Below are 18,646 nucleotides of genomic sequence, written 5' to 3' on the forward strand. Positions count from 1 at the left end.
AAATCAAACTTTCACCTCAAAACAGTTTTAGCTGTGCTCAAAATCAAACACTACTCTCAAATCATGAACAAATTACTCAAAATTGCATACACCATCAAGCAGTCAGTAAGCAATACACCAGAAAATAGAAAGCACAATGTTCAGGGCCATACAATTTGCTTATTGTACCATATGCAGCCTGCAGTCCATTGTGCTACAGTGTACAATGACAGTGAAAAAACTACATAAAATGAAAAGCATCAAAGGACTAAACATGTTATGACTGAGCCTCTTCTTGTCTGTGGGCTGGGTCAGGCCACAGTACTTCATCGACATCGCATGCACTATTTTCCCTCCTGAGGCTCAAATTGGGTTGCAGTCTGAGTCCTGCTTCCCTCATTGACAGCCCACGGACAATAACATGGTCTATGATTGTTGCTCAAATTTCATTGGATATTTCCACTCTTTCTCTTGCTCTTCCTCTTCCTCTTTTTTGCCCTCCTCCTCATCCCCCACCTCGCATCCGCACCCGTCCATCCTCTTACATGAATTCTTCTATCCACTGTCACACTTTCTCATTCCCACCTTCAACAACCTGTTTGCTCTCTGAACATGCTTATATTGGTTGTCACATCATTTGAAACAAGTGAAATGTATTTTGACTGATTGTGTTCAGTCAATGACATTTGTGCTCTTGTCGTGGGTAAATTGTCACATTTCAGTGTTGGTAGGACCCAAAATGCAGGAACCCAAGATGAGATGATTTAAAGTAAAATCCTTTTATTAGGATGAATGAAACAAAAATATATCCAAATGGGCTGGAGCCAAAAAACCAATATATCCAAAAGAGCTGAGGAGGAGATCAAAACACTCGAGACTAAGAGACACTGGAAGCCAGGAAAACACTAGAGACAACACGAGAAGACTGACAGAATTACCACAATGGACCGACACCAAACAGAGACAAGACAGGGCTTAAATACACAGGGAGAACAATTAAGGAAACAGGAAGCAGGTGTGTGGAGTGAGGACTGGAGGGAAGGCAGGTGACACAAACGATCTAAATGGGGGAAACAGAACCAATAGAGGTTAGATAAACCTAAACATAAAACTAAACCTAAGACTGAGGGAAGGACTGACACAAACATACACATACTGACACACACAAACTCATACACACATACAATGAACTGGGGCAGGACATGCACACACACACTGACACAAATAAACACACACACACTAACACACACATACACTAAGCTGGGGAACAAGAGGCTGGAGCTACAACTGGAGGGGCAGAGGATAACTAAATGAACACCAGTCCTGAGGGAATGATAAGAAGGCCTACAAACTGAAGACACATAATAGAGACGCAGACAAACGACACATGAGGGCGCTATGAGACACAGAAGGGAATCTAGAGAGGGATGGAGAACACCAGGAGGCACATGAAGGAGGGGGCAGACGCAGACCATGACATAAATGTGTGCCACTTGTGTTTACCATTATGGACGACATGTACATTAGAGTGCAGAATGTGTTTTAAGAATGAAAATGCGTTTAGAGTTTTGCTAAACCGTGTGACATGGTTAAAGGTTTTGACAACAGGCACAACGGTTAACTTAATGAGTTCAAGCAACTGAAAACTTTCTTCAGTCAATGGATTTTAGTGTTTTAGCAATTGAGAAAAACTGTAACGGGCTCCTTCAGTACTACATCCAACACAAATAATAACAAAATGATTCATAATGTGTATCATCCATTTATTAAACGTCCTTTTTCTAAAAGGAAGAAAACCCTCACTTGCATCAATGCTTTATTTCCTCATTTGGATCATTTCATTGAAAATAAACGGTAGTAAAAAGGAAAGAATACAGTTTCAAATTCACATCACATTCCTTGTGATATTCTCCTCAGCAGGTGATTGGATGGCTTTTTAATCAACAGTCCTTTCTGTAAACCACAAGGATATGACCATTATTACACATTTTAAATGTTTACTGTAAATATGAACCAAAATAACTAAAATAATATAGATATATATCACAAATCCACAGTAGAGCTGTGCCGTACAGGCGTGGCGAGCGCTTAAGATAAATCTTTTCCCAAAAAAAAGAAAGGGGAAAAAAATCACTTGCATGCATGGTTAATTGTCTACATCGCTTGGGTTAAAGGAGAGCATTACAGGACATCAAAAGCACTGAGAGGAAAACAAGATCTTCTCTAAGACTGTTTAGAAACAAAGATCTATGATAAAAGCTTTGCATTACACATGGTTACAGGGGTTATCCTTAAGTATGTGCTCCTAGGACATACAAAAGAGTCGGCTATTAGAAAGCACATGGCACATGTAACAGCTACAAACCTCCTACAGTGACATAATAACCATGACCTTCACCCAGCATCGAGTGCACTCTTCCTCCTATATTTACAGTTCCATGATACGTCACACCACTTTCATAATTCAGCTCACGCAGATGCTTCAGAATAACTACAGTAGAAAAGAAATAAAGGTTTTTTTTTTGAGTGAGTGCTGTTAGGGGATGCATCTGACAGCACGTGAATTTAGAAAACACAAATTGAGCTTTTTTGTTTCATTAGTGAGAATGGCTCGCCTAAGAAGTAAGGTGATTTTCTATTTCTGGGCCATTTGTGATCAGCTCATAAGGCTGGTTGTGTAAACTCACTGTAAACTGTTTGTTATGGGTGTTTGTTTTCTGCATTGCTGTCAGGTACTTGCTCACCGTCATCTCTCTCTCTCTCTCTCTCTCTCTCTCTCTCTCTCTCTCTCTCTCTCTCTCTCTCTCTCTCTCTCTCTCTCTCTCTCTCTCTCTCTCTCTCTCTCTCTCTCTCTCTCTCTCTCTCTCTCTCTCTCTCTCTCTCTCTCTCTCTCTCTCTCTCTCTCTCTCTCTCTCTCTCTCTCTCTCTCTCTCTCTCTCTCTCTCTCTCTCTCTCTCTCTCTCTCTCTCTCTCTCTCTCTCTCTCTCTCTCTCTCTCTCTCTCTCTCTCTCTCTCTCTCTTGATTTCTACAATCAAACAGTGAGCTGTTTTTATTCATCCTACCTATGCGAGAATGAGAGGAATCAAATCTAACGTGTGTGTGTGTGTGGTCTGAAAAGTGTCAGAATAGCTCTGAGACATAACGCGTCCTCTGTGCTTGTCTCGTGTGTGGCTCTGAGACAGGAACATGTCTCGTCTCTTAGCAGCGACGTAACCAGTCGGCGGTTAATTAGAATCTCAGGATGAACGGACAGATCTGGACTCTACAAGGAAATGACACGCATGACAAGTGCAGCTAACTGGAAAAACTCAGCAAGATGTTTCAAATCAATTTAAATGACAGGGAGGGTGCCATGCGTTATCGTTATTAATATATTACTGTTATTTCTATTATTACATGTTTATAAACATTCTGCGGAATGAGTGGCGTGATGTGTTTCTATGTCACTGACAGGCCACATATTTTAGACAAAGTTACCAAGGGAAACAAGACAGCCGCTCTGCCGCTGGTTCCTCCTAAACACAGGTTTTGCTGAGGTCAACTTTGACGGGCAGCGGCCCTGCTTCCTGATTGTCCTCTGACTGCTTCACGGTGACAGCTATCATGGGGTTCAGGTGGTACGGGTTGACTTTGTGCACATGCTCCAGGAACTCTTTATCCCCATTGATACTCAGCTGGAAATATACAAAGAGCAAAGAATGATTAAGTAAACATTTCAGCTATTGTTTCCCATAATTTTGTGGTTTAAAAATCCCTGTTACCCTGATAACTGAAACTCATTGAGGAGTGAAGGCAGGAGAGTTTTCTGAGACAAAAAACAGCAGTTTCATCTGTAGGATACTAATAACAATGTGTGTTGCATTAACTTTGTTTGCAAAACATCATAACTATTAGGGATGTGAATTTGTGAAATTTTGACGGTACGATATGTGTCACGATACAGGAGAGATGATACGATGTATTGTGATACATTTAGCCAGACGATATTAGTGATTTTTTTAATTTATTGGAGGAAAATTCAATAACTAGTCCAAACTGATACCTAACATGTGTAACATCAGGTATCTGAACCATAATAGAGGGATGTACATTTCAGTGGAGGAAACAAAACCCAGTACACACTGCTGCCAACTAGTGGTTGGCGTTTGAACCAAAAGAAAAGAAAATACACAAATGTTTGCATGTAAATTCTTTCAAAAATTAGATACACGGCTTTTGAATATCAATATAATATTGCAGGAAAAAATATTGCGATACATTACCATATCAATATTTTCTTACATCCCTGATAACTATCCATAAAAGTCTCAGAACAGTCAAATAGGGTCTAGAATTACATTAAAACCTACTTTTATTATCTTTCTTGTTGCTGCAAACGTTGTGTACAAAAGCATAATCTTTTCTAAGGGCTCACTGCCATCTTTGAAGCCAAGCAATTTTTTAATATGTAGGATTTGGACAATTTTACAGAGTTTTATTAACATAAACAACTGTTAATCACACATAGAGGCACGTTCTTCAGAAAAAGCACCTGTGTTTTGATATGCTGCTCCGGCGCAGTGACCAGACTGGCACAACTGAGCCACAACATGACCATGATGGACAGGAAGAGACAAGCAGCCAAAATCCACCGCGGAAGGCCCGAACGTCTGGAAAAGAAGAGTGAGGGAACAAGAACAGAAGAACATGTGAGTCCGAACCTGAATCCTCCCTGCACCGTTTAGCAAGATGAGCCCAAAAAACTAAAGGTCATTATAAAAGTATGCATTAAACATGCAGTTTTGCACATTTTAACAGAAAATATGTCATGCTGCATGTTGCTTCAAACTGTGTATTGTTTGTATGTTTTGTTACAATCCAGTCTGTTTGCACTCATGAATTTGTTATTCTGGGGATGACAGCTTCAGTAAGACACCTGATATCATTTATAACAAGGCGTCATGTGTATTTATGAGTTACTGTTTTATAAACATCTAATTTTTAGATCAATATGTATATCTGGAAAGGTCTGACCTGATGGACTCAAGCTGTAACCTATAGCGTGTAATATGTGTAGTAGGTTAAGTGACCTTGACATGCAGCCCAGGAAGTCGTGGTCGGCTGCGGGGTCTTCTGCGTGCTGGACGGGGTGTTTCCCTTTCCCTGATGCTTTAGCAGCTCCTTTGTCTCCGTGTCCCCTCACACCTACAACTCCGTTTAGACAGATAACTCAAGGTTTTTTTTTTTGTTGAATACATAAAAAATGGTGTGTGTGTGTGTGTGTGCGTGCGTGCGTGTGTGTGTGTGTGTGTGTGTGTGTGTGTGTGTGTGTGTGTGTGTGTGTGTGTGTGTGTGTGTGTGTGTATGCTCTAACCGTGGGGTCTCTGGGTGTGGGAGTGGACCTGAGGCCAGGGTTTGTCAGCCACGCTGGATCGAGGAGCCTGCAGCTCTGGCATCGAGTACTCCATCTCAGGCTGGCTCTGAAGACAAGGAAAAAAATAACAATTTTCAAAATCAGCTGGAGAATTTTTAAGAGTTGTTATCAAATTAGTTGCATAATTGTTTTATTTTTCAGATTAAAAGTAATAATAATGTAACAAGAATGTATTTTACCCAACACCCATCGGTCATCTGAATATTTCAGTTTCACTTGTTACAAGTTTCATATGTGAAAAGCACACCCAGCCTGCCTGCCTTTACTATTTGCACTGTTGTGTAAATTATTTGCTCTGTGTTTTAGGTTCACCCAGAGGACTCGTTAAAAGAGGATTTCACTTTCTGACTGCTGACCCCGGCTCCTCTCTGCCAGCTGCTGCCGTCCCTTTTAATAATACTGTTGCTGGCCTCAGCAACTAAACGTACACTCCTACACCTATTTGGAACGGTAAATCAAACCTCTCTGCAGAAGCGTCATCCTCCCAATTTTTTTTGTTTCATTCTGGTACTTATACGTTTAAACTGGATATAAAATCTACTTCAGTGTCACGCTCTGAAATATGGCTACATTCTATTGTTTATCTGCAAAACAAGTTTGCTAAAGAGTCATTTCAGTCGCTGGACCAACATAATAAAGCCCCGTAGTGACTGTGAGGGTAGAAAAGGGGGAGTCTGCCTCCCAAAACAATAAAATGAAAAAGTGATTTCACAGCGGAGTTTATAATTACCTCTCATGAGTAATGTTTCTGACAGTGTGCGTGGAAACCAGATGTAGCACCGTCTCTGTGAAAACGGAGTCAAGAGTGGAGGAGTGAACCTGACTCTCATCCTCTGTAGACCGGAATGAACCAACATGTAGAGCCTAAATGTGTCTGTCGTGCGATACAAGAGGGAGTGATCAGGGTGTTAGCGAACGTGTATTTTTTGTTACAAATTGAACACCACATGGTGTTATCTGAACAGAAAATTATTGATATGTTGACTAGTATAATGTATGTGCATTTGCCTGTAATGCCTGAGTGAGACAAGGTATTAAGCTACCTGGTTTTGCAGCCAGTCTCGAGGTATTGTAAATAACTCAACTTGTATGATACAGTCAATGCTGGGCATGATCTGCAAAAAGTAAAAAATAAACCATTAAAATGAGAATTTTTAGGCTGAATAAAATTAATTAAATGTGGACTAACAGCTGTATTCACTGCCCAGCCCAAAAATCAACCTGGATTTAACTAAGCAAACAGGTAGGAGCCTCCTGTTGGATAATTACTGCATGAGCAATTATCTTTCAGCTGGCAACAAGTTATTTAACCCCAACTGGTGCAATGAGGTGCTTCTCATTTCCTAAACAACCATGTGGAAATCTGGTGGTCGTGGGAAATATGTTGGTTTGTTAGGGAAGGGTCAGATCGTTGGTACGCCTCAATCAGAGAAAACATCTAAGGAGATTTTAGAAACGACTAAAACTGGTTTAAGAACTGTCCAACACATTATTAAAAACTGGTCTGATGCGTCCAGGTGGACCCTGTTCCAGAATGATGGTGCATCAGGGTAAGAAGAGAGGCATGCCTAGTGCCTACTGTACAAGCCTGCGGGGGCAGTGCTATGATCTGGGGTTGCTGCAGTTGGTCAGGTCTAGGTTCAGCAACAGGATGTGCTCCAAGAATGAGGTCAGCTGACTACCTGAATATACTGAATGACCAGGTTATTCCATCTTCCCTGATGCCACGGGCATATTCCAAGATGACAATTCCAGGATCCATCAGGCTCAGATAGTAAAAGAGTGGTTCAGGGAGCATGAGACATCATTTTCACACATGGATTGGCCACTACAGAGTCCAGACCTTAACCCCATTGAGAATCATTGGGATGTGCTGGAGAAGGCTTTGTGCAGCGGTCAGACTCTACCATCATCAATGCAGATCTTGGTGAAACATTAACGCAACACTGGATGGAAATAAATCTTGTGACATTGCAGAAGCTTATCGAAACAACGCCACAGCGAATGTGTGTCATAATCAAAGCTAAAGGCGGTCCAACAAAATATTAGCATGCAACAGTTTTTTTTTGTTGTTGTTGTTTTTGGGTAGCAACATTGTTTTGGGCCAGGAAGTGTAGCATCTGCACGATAAGATTATGATTGACTTTGGTATTGATATTTCATTGGTCTTTCATAGAATAAGCAAACACATTATTTAAATGACTTAATTCAAAACTAAGGCATCAAGATGAGATTAAATGAGCATTTGAATGAGAGCAAATGAAGAGTTGCCAGATAGGCAACCTGTGGAGAAAAAAAGATGGCGAGACTGTCGATAAAATAAATTAGTTTTCACATAACTAATTCAATACAAGCTTCCTAATATTTAAACCATGCATGTGGCAACAGAATGACTGATCAGTCAACACGTTATTTAGGCTGATAAATGCCAACAGTTGACTAACTGTAACCAGCTGGCTCTGAACATCATTAGCTGGTTAGCTGGGTTAATTATAGGGAGCCTAAGTCACGCCCATCTGACCCATGGGTCCCAAACAGCCAAAAGAATGAGAGGCTACTGAGGGATAAAAGTGATTTTCTGATCCTGTTTGATGTGTGCCATGAATTTAATTTATGATGTCTGTAATTTTAGACACATTTTGATCCCAAGAAAGCGCTTTTTTTTTGACAGGTGTCAAAAATTTGTTTTGACTTTTTGTGAAAAGACACGTTGGACTACAAATGCACATCACCAAATTGACGTCACCAAACCAGACATGGAGAAGACAATAACAATGGCTGTAAGTACACCATTCAGGGTGTAAGGCAAAGTGGATTAGAAAATAGCTCTTATGATCCCGTTCACTTCCTTCTTTGTTCGGTGGACCCATGAGCCGACGGGGGATGGGCTCCCTATCAGAGTAGGAAGACAGGAAGTGTTGAGGCTCCCCCGTATGACTGGGAGAGCAAACTAACTCGACTGTAACTATGCAAGCAGCAGAAAAGAATAAGTGCCATATGCCAGAAAAATTTACAGTTCTTCCTGGGTAAAGGCTTGAGGATCCACTGTCCAATTTGACTGTGTTGTTGTAAACAAATAAGACCAAAAGTTGTGAACAGAACAACTGGCCCCCTCTTGTGTCTTCTTAAACACGAAGGACCCATGATTCTCTCCTGGATGGTGGGTCACTGAATGCTAATTTCACCCTGTGATTTAGAAGAGACTAGATTTTTCTGACTCGAGCATTTCTCTGTTCATTTTATTTTGGCAGCTAAAGCGGAGTAGAGCGGCTGATCCAGTAATCGGAGGGTTGCAGGATCGATCCCAGCTCGTGGTAGAGAATGCTGCTGCTGTGTCCTTGAGCAAGAGGTGTTGTGTCCTTGGTCGGAGGGACCAGTGGCGCCCGTGCTCGACAGCCTCACTTCTGTCAGTGTGCCCCAGGGCAGCTGTGGCTATTGTAGCTCATCACCAATAAGTGAATGTGTATACATGAGTGAATGACTGACTGTTGTAAAGCACCTTGAAGGGTTCTAGGACTCTAGAAGGTGCTATACCAAGTACAGACCATTTACCGTTTAAAGCAAGCAGCAGGGGTTGAATACTTTCTAACGTTCTGCATGCATGTGAAACTAAGAGTGGCCGATGGTATTTCAAAATGAACATATGGCACGGCTCTCAATGAACATCCGCCATAAAGTAAAAGAAACAGAAACTGAAATACTTCACGTTTCTGTTGTTGTTAGCATCAGCATTGCAGCAGGAAGTTTAAAAAGTAGAAGTTTTAAACTAATATGAGCCAGATCCTCTAAAGTAAAGCAATGACTCGTGAGATTGTTTACAACTCATTTACTGATTTTCACCATGAGGATTCAGAGAGATCATTACTGCAGAGTGGGTTGTTGGTGCTGCTGAGAACGTAGCTTTAATGTTAGCATTATTGTGGCAAAAGTTCTCTTAACTTCCTCTGTTTTTTATTATTTGCGGACATCTCCTTGTGATCTTCCTACACATGGTGTCAATCTTCCCACTCCTGCACACTATACTAGGTGTATTTGACCACATTTTTAATAATAGGTTCATTTTGAAGGTGTGGAACAATAAAAAAAAGTTTTTCATTATTATTTCTGATTATAATCAGTCACTCTGAGTTTTTCTTGCAGACACAACATGAAAGTAGTCTCCTACACCTATCTCCTGCATTAGCTTCTGATAGATACTGATGTTGAAGCTCTAGGAATTGAAAAGACTGACAGATCTGCGTTACACTGTCACTTAACATTCATGGACTCACCCATCTCGGCTTGCGACAGGGAAGGTTGTTTGTTTGGCGTCCAGGAAACAATGGAGAACATCTCGACTATAGAAGCTAACCATTAGCATTAGCAGCTACACCACACAGCAGAGCTCCTTCAGGCTTGTTTAATTCAGGGACATTAAACATTAACATTGCAAAGCAAACAGAGTCAGTGGTAGAGTCCGGTTGTTGTTAGCCAATCAGAAGTGAGATGTCCAAATATCAGGAAATGAGCCCAAATCCTGTCATCTGAAGCTACTTCTTCCTCCAGCTGACTTATCGCTCCTTAAATAAGTGTATCTAAACCCTGCCCCCGTCCCACTAGAGATCACTGCAAATGTATTGATTAAACCATTGTTTGCCAACCCCGGTCCTCAAGGCACACTGTCCTGCATGTTTTCCATGTTGCCCTTTTAAACATCAATGTTTCCCTGCTGCCACGCCTCATTTAAACGAATGAATGATTACAGGCAACACGTGATGTCCTCCTGAGGAGGCAATGCAAATGAAAATCAGGTGTGCTGAAGCAGGGACATGGAAAGTGTGCCCTGAGGACCAGGGCTGGTATAAACGTGTTCCACATCTTTAAAAGAATAAATGGAAACAAGCATTTTTTAAAAATCTAGACAACAATGTGCATGAACAACAAAGTGTTAATCTTGTGGCTGAAAGCTAAAAATTGGGCTTTGTAAAAAAAAGTCCGAGATTTTTGTCATTTTTAAAGAGCAGTATCAGAATTGGGTTTGAAAGCTCCTCACTGGTTGACCTCCAGTGTGTGTCCTGATAAATAATCACAGCAGGTATTTCTCACTTACGTCTGAAAACCTCTAAACTGCCATTTCAACACAAGTTTGTTTTTCTGCTTTTAAAGCTGCTCCAGGTCCAACGAGTGAATTCTTAACCCAAAAACAATCAGATCTACCTTCTTACTCACCCAGTTTGAACTGCTCACTCTTACGGTGTCGCATTAGCACGATCTGACAAGGTGAAGAACTCGTGACAGAGGAGTTGAAGTTTTCCCGTCAGTATGGAGACTTCAGCCATGACCCAAAGGTGCACCATGAATCTCAGGGATACTTCCAGAATCTAAACACCTAATCTGTAGTTTTCCCCTCATGTCGTCCTTCGATTCACGTGGACTTTTTCTGATATTTTAGCACCCAGACAGCGAATTAAGCTGGTGGAGTTGCGCCAGCTGCCCACTGAGTACAAGCCCGATAGTCTCCTGGATCTCCCTCACTGTGTCACCGCTGCAAAGAGCAAACATCCATCATCGCGTCTGAAAGAAACGCTGGGGAATTTACGTTCGGAGCTTGATGCATTTGGATGTGGAGCCGTGCAAACCTGTCAGCAAACATTTTCTTTTGCCTAATAGAGACTTTCCACATTTAGGAGAGTCCTCGTTCACACAGAAGCACTTCTCTGTGGGTTTCCAGATGCTATCATCTCTCTTTGAGGCCTTAAATTATGGAGCTAAAATTGTCATCCCATAACGTCAGAGTATTTACCAAACAGAAGAGAAAAAAAAAACACTTGACACAGATGCGGGTTTCTGGTCGACCTTGAAACTGGGGGATATGATTATGTTGCCTGGTGGTTTGACAAAGCATATCTTACAACAGCTTTAATATGTGGGTGCTTTATTGTGTTGACAAAATACTGCAAAGCTCAACTAAAATGCAAACACGGCTCCACACACTCCTGCACAAACTTATATTTATTCCAACAGATGAGTAGAGGAAATGGATGAATTTAAGCATAAAAGACCCCCTTAAGTAATGTTTTAAATATTGCTAAGAACATTAAACGTTTAAAAGGCTTTTTAAAAATACAACAATGTCCATTTTAGCATCCTATTTTCTGTTAAATCCGACATGGTTTCCATCTTAATGTGAAGCTAGTAAAGTCATCAAATCTGCATAGATGGTTAAAGAGCTGTGACACCATTTAAGAGGACAGCTATTAAGTTCTGGAAAAAAGCATCATAATTCTGCCTCTTTTCCTCACTCTACTGTGCATCCTCACTCGTCCAAATGGGATGTGGGGCTTGCTGGCTCAGATTCAAACCCATAAAACCTGTAAATCCAAAGATATTTTAACAGGATGAAGATTATTCCATTTAATAATCCATGGGGGTTTGCTGGCTTGTTGTTAAGCCCCAATTAAAAACATGTGATGTTTGAAATCATTAGATATTAAAATCTAAATTTCAATTTAGACTCTTTTTACTTATAAACTTATATAAATCTTAGAGTCAAGAGAGCAGTTCTGCAAACAAAACTGAAGGGTTTTTACCTGTGGGTTAATCAAATCCAGCTATTTAATTGGCCCAGTTCCACTTACCTGGATTCATTTTAAAGCAGTTCATTCAAAATTTCTAAACAAGTCCCACAAAATTCTCAAGGATTTCAAACACCCATGAGAACCCTGCATATATTTATTTTGTTTTATTTTGCTTAAGCCTTGAATCAGGCTAGTCAAAAACAAGTTCCCCGTTGATGTAATAATCAACAGCTTTTGTAATCTGTTCATTTATTTGATTTTAAACTTAGAAAATATTTAAAAGAGGCTTTTTTATAATTATTTCTGATTATAATCGGTCACTCAGAGTTTTTCCATGCAGGCTGAACATGAAAATAGTCTCCTACACCTATCTCCTGCATTAGCTTCTAGTAGAAAGTAGACGATGAAACTCTAGGATTAGAAAATCCCGACAGATCTACATCTGTCACTGAACATTCATGGACTCATCCATCTTGACTCTTGACGAGGAAGGCTGTTGCTGGTTTAGCCTCCCGGAAACCGCAGATAACGTCTTGACTAATAGAAGCTAATCGTATTATTATTTATTTATTTATTTATTTATTTATTTATTTTTCTAGAGGATAAAACTCCTTGAGATGCATCATCTCATTTTCAAGGGGGTCTTCCTTTGAAACAACTAAACAATGAGAGATAGCAAGACTATCAGTGGCCAAAACTAACTAATACAAACAGACCAAATAAATTAAATGAGAAAAAAATATAAAGAAAACAACACCTGGCTTTGACAACATGATCATGTGACAGCAAATGCCAAACTCAAAAACAATTACAGATGCAAGAAGACGCAATATGTGAACAGACAGGTTTTTTAAATCATCGAAAAGAAGTAATCAATCGTATCTCCAGAGGGAGTCTATTCCACTCTACTGGGGCTTTGACACAGAAAGCAGTTCTTCCTGATTCTTTTTTGAAAAAAAGGTGCAACAAAGTAGAGTTGATCATTCGATCTGATTGTATATTGACATTCTAAACTAAAGGAACTAGATAGATCTTTAAATATGCGGGAAATCAAAAAAGATACGTTTGAAAATAAACAAAAACCAGTGAAACCTACGTTTGGCTTTTAGAGAAAGCCAAGACAAACTCTGATACATGAAACAATGATGTGTGTTAAACAGGCCACGTAAAACAACACAGCAAATGCTGTTACAGACAACATCAAGATGTTGAAGAGAGGAAGCAGTGGCATTAAACAATATCAGCATAGTCTAGAGTAGAAATATGACTTCCTACCCTGAAATCAATACAAGGAATTGATTGAGATAGGATCTTTAGTTTGTAACGTCCAGAAAGGGTCAATTTTCACCTACATAGTAACCTACACAGTGTCCGGTCACCTACAGACATAATTCCACTACCTGAGTGGAGTTTCTATTCTGTCTTCTAAAGCCCAGAAGATTCTGCAGTCCTTGTTGACATTTCAGGGGCACAAGATACCAGCCTATGTTCCCAAACAAAGCCTTCTTCTGATAAGAACACTCTCATGAAAGAAGAACTTTTACAACTCATAAGTTAAAAAATCATTAAATAAACATATGGTTGAATGAACAAATGTTATATGAATAATAATATTAATGTTTGAATAATCTGCGCCTAATTCAATGAAGTTGAAATGAATTTTAATATTACAATGAAACATTTTGATGTTATGATCAGTAATGTTTGGTTTAACAAGTGAATCATTATCTACACTCATACACAATGTTCACAAGACATAAATTAAAGTCAACATCACTGCACATAGATATTTTCTTTATCCACACATCCAGAACATTCTTGTATCTGGGAAAGGCGTGTGTTCTGAGGTTTGTTTGTTAACACTTCTTAACCTCTTTTGTCCTGATTGGCCAGGTAATCATAATAAGGGAATATTAAAACAGAATCACTTGCGGAGTGATCCAGTTAGTTTTTGAGCAGAACTCTGGACTGGCCACCGGGGGGAAACTCTCTAACCACCGCATCTCTTGACAAGCTGTCAAAAACCTGCTACACGCCGCAGCTGACACAAAAACTTGCTCCTTCCAGAACAAAGCTGACACAGCCAAGACTCCTTCAGAGTCCATTCGTCTTAGACGCAACCAACCTGCTTGTTGTGACCTGGGAACAACTCGAGACCGGTCTAGTGGTACTGCGGTGTATCCTGCGGACTTCGGTACCTGGGGATCCACACAGATTCCCGACATTCCGGATCTACCACAGGGGTTCCTATCTGGGTACGTAGGCACGACAAGATTGCGTCTGATGCTGTTTGTTAGTTTAATGCAGACCAAATTCTTTTCACACCCAGAACTCAGTTTCTTCTAGATGCAAGGTTCTGATAAACACACACCATTCAATCACCATACATCACATCCCATCCACTTAGATTCATCCATCACATTCGTTTGTTTAGAAAATAAATTTCTTACTTTTTATAAACCTGACTCTGTCTGAATTGAGACAAAGTGTGTTTGATCACTGAAAAAGCAAAGAATCCTAGAATCCTCTGATTAAACATTCAAAGACCAATCAGATTGAGATTCTGTATTTATATAGAATATCACATCTTATTGGTCATAAGTAAAGGTAATATATTAAGCTTAAAAGCAACAATATTTACCCCTTCTACAAGTTGAAAGTTGACTTAACCTGTTTTGTTTGAAAATGATTTTTAAAGGAGAGGTCTGAGTCGAGCCAGACACCTAAGTGTTTAAATTTGTCGACGCATTTCAGAGGAGACCAGAAAAGGTCAGTTTAGAGATCCAAGAGGAGCTGAGGAATACTTATGCTTTTGAAAAACTAGTGAGTACGACTTACCCCAAAATTCCACTACCTCCGCTCCGCTCCACCCCCGCTTCCGAACTCAATTTTTACTGGTACCCGCTCTACAACAGCTCCGCTCCGGTGCGGAGACCTGAGGTGCGCAAACAGGCATGTGCGGGATTTTCGAGATCTTGCGATACAGTCCGAGCAATAAACGCGGAAGTTAGATCCAAACACCCGTTGTGTGGGAGAAGCATCGAAATGAACTGTTTAATCTGCCCATCATTTGTGCTGAGAGATCAGCAGTGTTTGGATCAACAAAGTGTGACTACTTTGATAGTGGAAACTGTATTTATGGCTTATTTTTGTGCATTTAAAGTTCAGCCGCCATTGATAGTTGTTAAAAGTTGTTAAACCTGTGCATATGAAACAAAAAACACTTTTTGTTTATCGATTTATTGTGAAATAACGGAAGTTGTGCTTGCTCCCTTTCCTGTTGGACGGTTGTGATTTCTGTCCATGACTGCGGAGGTGCTCCGGCGTCCGGCAAAAATAGAATCGATCCTATTTTTGCCAGATGGCGAAATGGCAGGCGGCGCACTGCGCCGCACGGCCGCAGTAGTGGAACAGCTCTGATTGACTACAACGGGACCGATTTTGCTGCGGAGTTCGTGCCGGAGTGGAGCAGAGGTAGTGGAATTTTGGGGTTAGATTGTTAGCATTAGCAACTTCACCACACAGCAGAACTCCTTCAGGCTTGTGTTATTTGTGGAGAAAAAACATCAACATTGAAGAGCAGAGTCAGCAGTGAGTGATTGTGTGTGTGAATGGATGAATGATACACTGTAGTGTAAAGCGCTTTGGAGTCCTTACTGTGAGAAGCGCTATACAAGTGCGGGTTATTTTTTTCATAGAGTTGCTTTGCTGTTAGCCAATCAGAGGTGAGATAAGCAAATGTCAGGAAAAAATCATCCAAATCCCATCATGTAAAGCTCTCCTCTGATGTGACATTCTGCTAGTTCCTGAAACAGGTGCATCAGAGACCAGACCTTTAATTTTCCCATCCCACACTGCAATGATTTTCTGGTCTGTGACCTACCTGGAACACCACAACCTTGCCATCATCAGCCTGCAGGTAGAAGGTCCAGGTGGAGGAGATGAAGCTCTGGGCAGAGCTGACAATGTCGTTGCACCAGCTGGATACCGCCTCCATCACAGAGGGAGGCTTTGGGCGCAGAGTCATAGCCTTCAGCTGCAAAACAAGGAGACAATGAATGAGTTATTTTACTCTGTGTGTGTGTGTGTGTGTGTGTGTGTGTGTGTGTGTGTGTGTGTGTGTGTGTGTGTGTGTGTGTGTGTGTGTGTGTGTGTGTGTGTGTGTGTGTGTGTGTGTGTGTGTGTGTGTGTGTGTGTGTGTGTGTGTGGGTGTAGGTGTAGGTGTAGGTGTAGGTGTGTGTGTGTGTGTGTGTGTGTGTGCGCGCGTGTGTGTGCGTGCGTGCGTGCGTGCGAGTGTGTGTGTGTGTGTGTGTGTGTGTGTGTGTGTGTTGAATGGCCCTTTTCACCTTCCTCCTCTTGATCTCAGGTTCAGAGGGCTGGCTGGCACAGCCGGTGCTGCAGGCCTCCTGCTCCAGCAGCTTGATATATGCCTCCTGGCAGGCTGTAAAGAAAGAGAATGAGGGGCCCATTTGTGCAGAATAACAAAACAAAGAACTAAAAAGCAAAGGAAGAGGTGGAAATGCAGCTGGAGCAATGGAAAACAAATTTTAAGAGATTTAAATTAAGTGACAGGCTGTAGAATAAAGACTGAAAGGTGAAACTGCAGCTTCTGAACCTCTGCAAAGACAATTCACTCCACATGTTATTATTAAAAATATGGTTCCTGTTGTCTGGATGGCAAATCACATCATTGATTTTCAATATGGCAGTTCAAACAAGGAGAATAGTCTCTGACATGAAGGACATGCCCACTGGACCTGGCAGCATCCTGTAAACGCTGCATTATTTACTACAAGAGGTGTTGCGGAGCTCCAGATGAACTGATTCAGATGTTGTCCAAAGTTGTTTTTCAATCTTTGAACATAAAGAACATCTTCAACATGTAAAAGGATGCATCGTTGGGTTAATGTGACTGAAAGTTCATGAAAACACTAGAAATTAGTCTTCTTTAAATCCAAACTCTAACTAACTCATTCCAACCCAGACTCACCTCCCTGACATTCCTCCCTGCTGGTGTTGAAGCCGGCGTTGCCATTGACAAACTGGCAGATGGAGTAGAGACGACAGCCGCGGTGACAGGCATTCATTATGGAGTCCTACCAACCAGACAGAGAGAAGATAACAGAGAGAGTACAAAATTAGATATGTCTCTGGTATTCTTGGACAAACAGCACATGTGCCTGTTTGGAAATATGACACAGATGGGCTATGGCATTTCTTAATGACATGGTGCAAATGTCATATTATGGGCTGTCATAGACAGTTTATAGCAGGCTGTCTGACAGGGGAGGGGGTAAAAACGTGATAATGAGCGCGTTGTTTTAAACTTGAGTTGGGTAATACGGTGGGAGGAAAGGAAGATGCACATTACTGCATCACTTTATGCTTCAGTTTGCTAAACAAAAGCGAGAGAACAGCACCCTCTAGTGGCCTTAGTGAGAACTGGACAGACAAAGACTCTTTGACCATGGATGGTGATTTTGCAGCTTAATCGGCATCTTCACAGGATGCAGAAATTGCATTTGTGTATTTCACTCCACAAAGTAACGGTATACTAGGTAGGAATATTAAGTTAGAGCTGCATGACAAACACAAAATTACACCAATGCGGAGGGCTGAGATCCGCTTTGCAGGTTTGCTCCTGCTGCCTTGCAGGATGTCTGAACCACACCTGAAGGCAGCGAGGGGGTGGGGGGGTGGGGTCCGAGACTACAAATCTAAGTAGCCTCTAAATCAATGCAAGTCAGAGTCCTCACCCACCCACCATCATACATCTGTCCAGTCTGGCCTTGTCTGCACAGGGAAATGTCTGTTTCCGCCTCCGCAATGTTTTATCATTTTTACTCTGGTTTTTCTGCAGATTGAGATTTAGTCAGTGTTTAGCCCTTACATGATCTCGCCTCTTGGAGGAACCTTCACCAAAAACGAGCTGCATCCTTTCGGCCTAATGCACCGTGTCCAAAAGGACGCAGCAAAAATCGAAGCGGAGACACATCACGCACGGAGATATCTTTGATTATCCTCATTTTCGTCAATTAAAAGCGGATAAAATTCTGCAGATTTATTTTTATATGTGTGCATACAGAAACGGGATGCAGCCGCTTCAGAGCGTTTTCCCGCAGACAGCCATAAAAACCCCTCCAGCATTACCCAGGAGTAACTTACTTTAGCGGGGCTTTTGTTTTGTATGGTGAGCTGGCATTGCTTTTTGCAGTAATTGATATCCCCCAGCTGGTTGTCAAACAGATCCGAAGACGCGGTCGCGAGTCCGGCCAGGAGCACCGACAGCAGGGCGGGGAACAAGCCGCGCATGGTGCCGCAGACCCGGAGCATGAGAGCCTGCAGGGAGGAGCGGAGAGCCGAGCTTCAACCTTCGCTGTGCTCCTTTTGTGGCGTTTCTGCTGCTGATGCTGCTGCTCGGGTCCTGTCTGTCCACTGCGCTTCCGATCCGATCCTGCTCGTGGCGTCACGCGCATCATCGGCAGCACGCACGCGCGGTCTCTTCTCCAAACTCCGTCTGCAGAGCGTCTCCGCAGTGCCTAATGTGGCTCCGATGACTTTCACTAACCTGGAGGAGATGGTTGAGAAAGGAGGCATGCGACAGCTGGGCCTTTATTTCTGCTCTGACATCTCATCAGTTATTAATATTACAATTATCAGAAGATTTAAGGACGCTGCTAACCTCAGCCAATTTTA

General features: G+C 41.6%; 1 protein-coding gene across 1 annotated transcript; it reads right to left on the reverse strand.

Moving 5' to 3' along the window:
- Nucleotides 1–3,295: 3,295 nt before the first annotated feature.
- On the reverse strand, nt 3,296–18,418 carry tmem59l (transmembrane protein 59-like). Its single transcript, XM_015971525.3, has 8 exons — nt 18,116–18,418; nt 16,941–17,046; nt 16,297–16,391; nt 15,834–15,986; nt 5,334–5,439; nt 5,050–5,164; nt 4,512–4,629; nt 3,296–3,654 (listed from the first exon to the last, which is right to left on the reverse strand). The coding sequence occupies exons 1-8, from the start codon at nt 18,281–18,283 to the stop codon at nt 3,496–3,498; spliced, it is 1,020 nt and encodes a 339-aa protein (XP_015827011.3). The 5' UTR covers nt 18,284–18,418; the 3' UTR covers nt 3,296–3,495.
- Between the last annotated feature and the right edge of the window lie 228 nt (nt 18,419–18,646).

This window comes from Nothobranchius furzeri, chromosome 8 (assembly GCF_043380555.1).
Source record: "Nothobranchius furzeri strain GRZ-AD chromosome 8, NfurGRZ-RIMD1, whole genome shotgun sequence".
Lineage (NCBI taxonomy): Eukaryota > Metazoa > Chordata > Actinopteri > Cyprinodontiformes > Nothobranchiidae > Nothobranchius > Nothobranchius furzeri.

Coding starts and splice junctions, on each gene's coding strand:
- tmem59l (XM_015971525.3), bottom strand. CDS start 18,283: ATGCTCCGGGTCTGCGGCACCATGCGCGGCTTGTTCCCCGCCCTGCTG. Junction 15,987..16,296: donor CTGAGATCAAGAGGAGGAAG/GTGAAAAGGGCC, acceptor CTTGTTTTGCAG/CTGAAGGCTATGACTCTGCG. Junction 4,630..5,049: donor TTCCTGGGCTGCATGTCAAG/GTCACTTAACCT, acceptor CTTCTTTTCCAG/ACGTTCGGGCCTTCCGCGGT.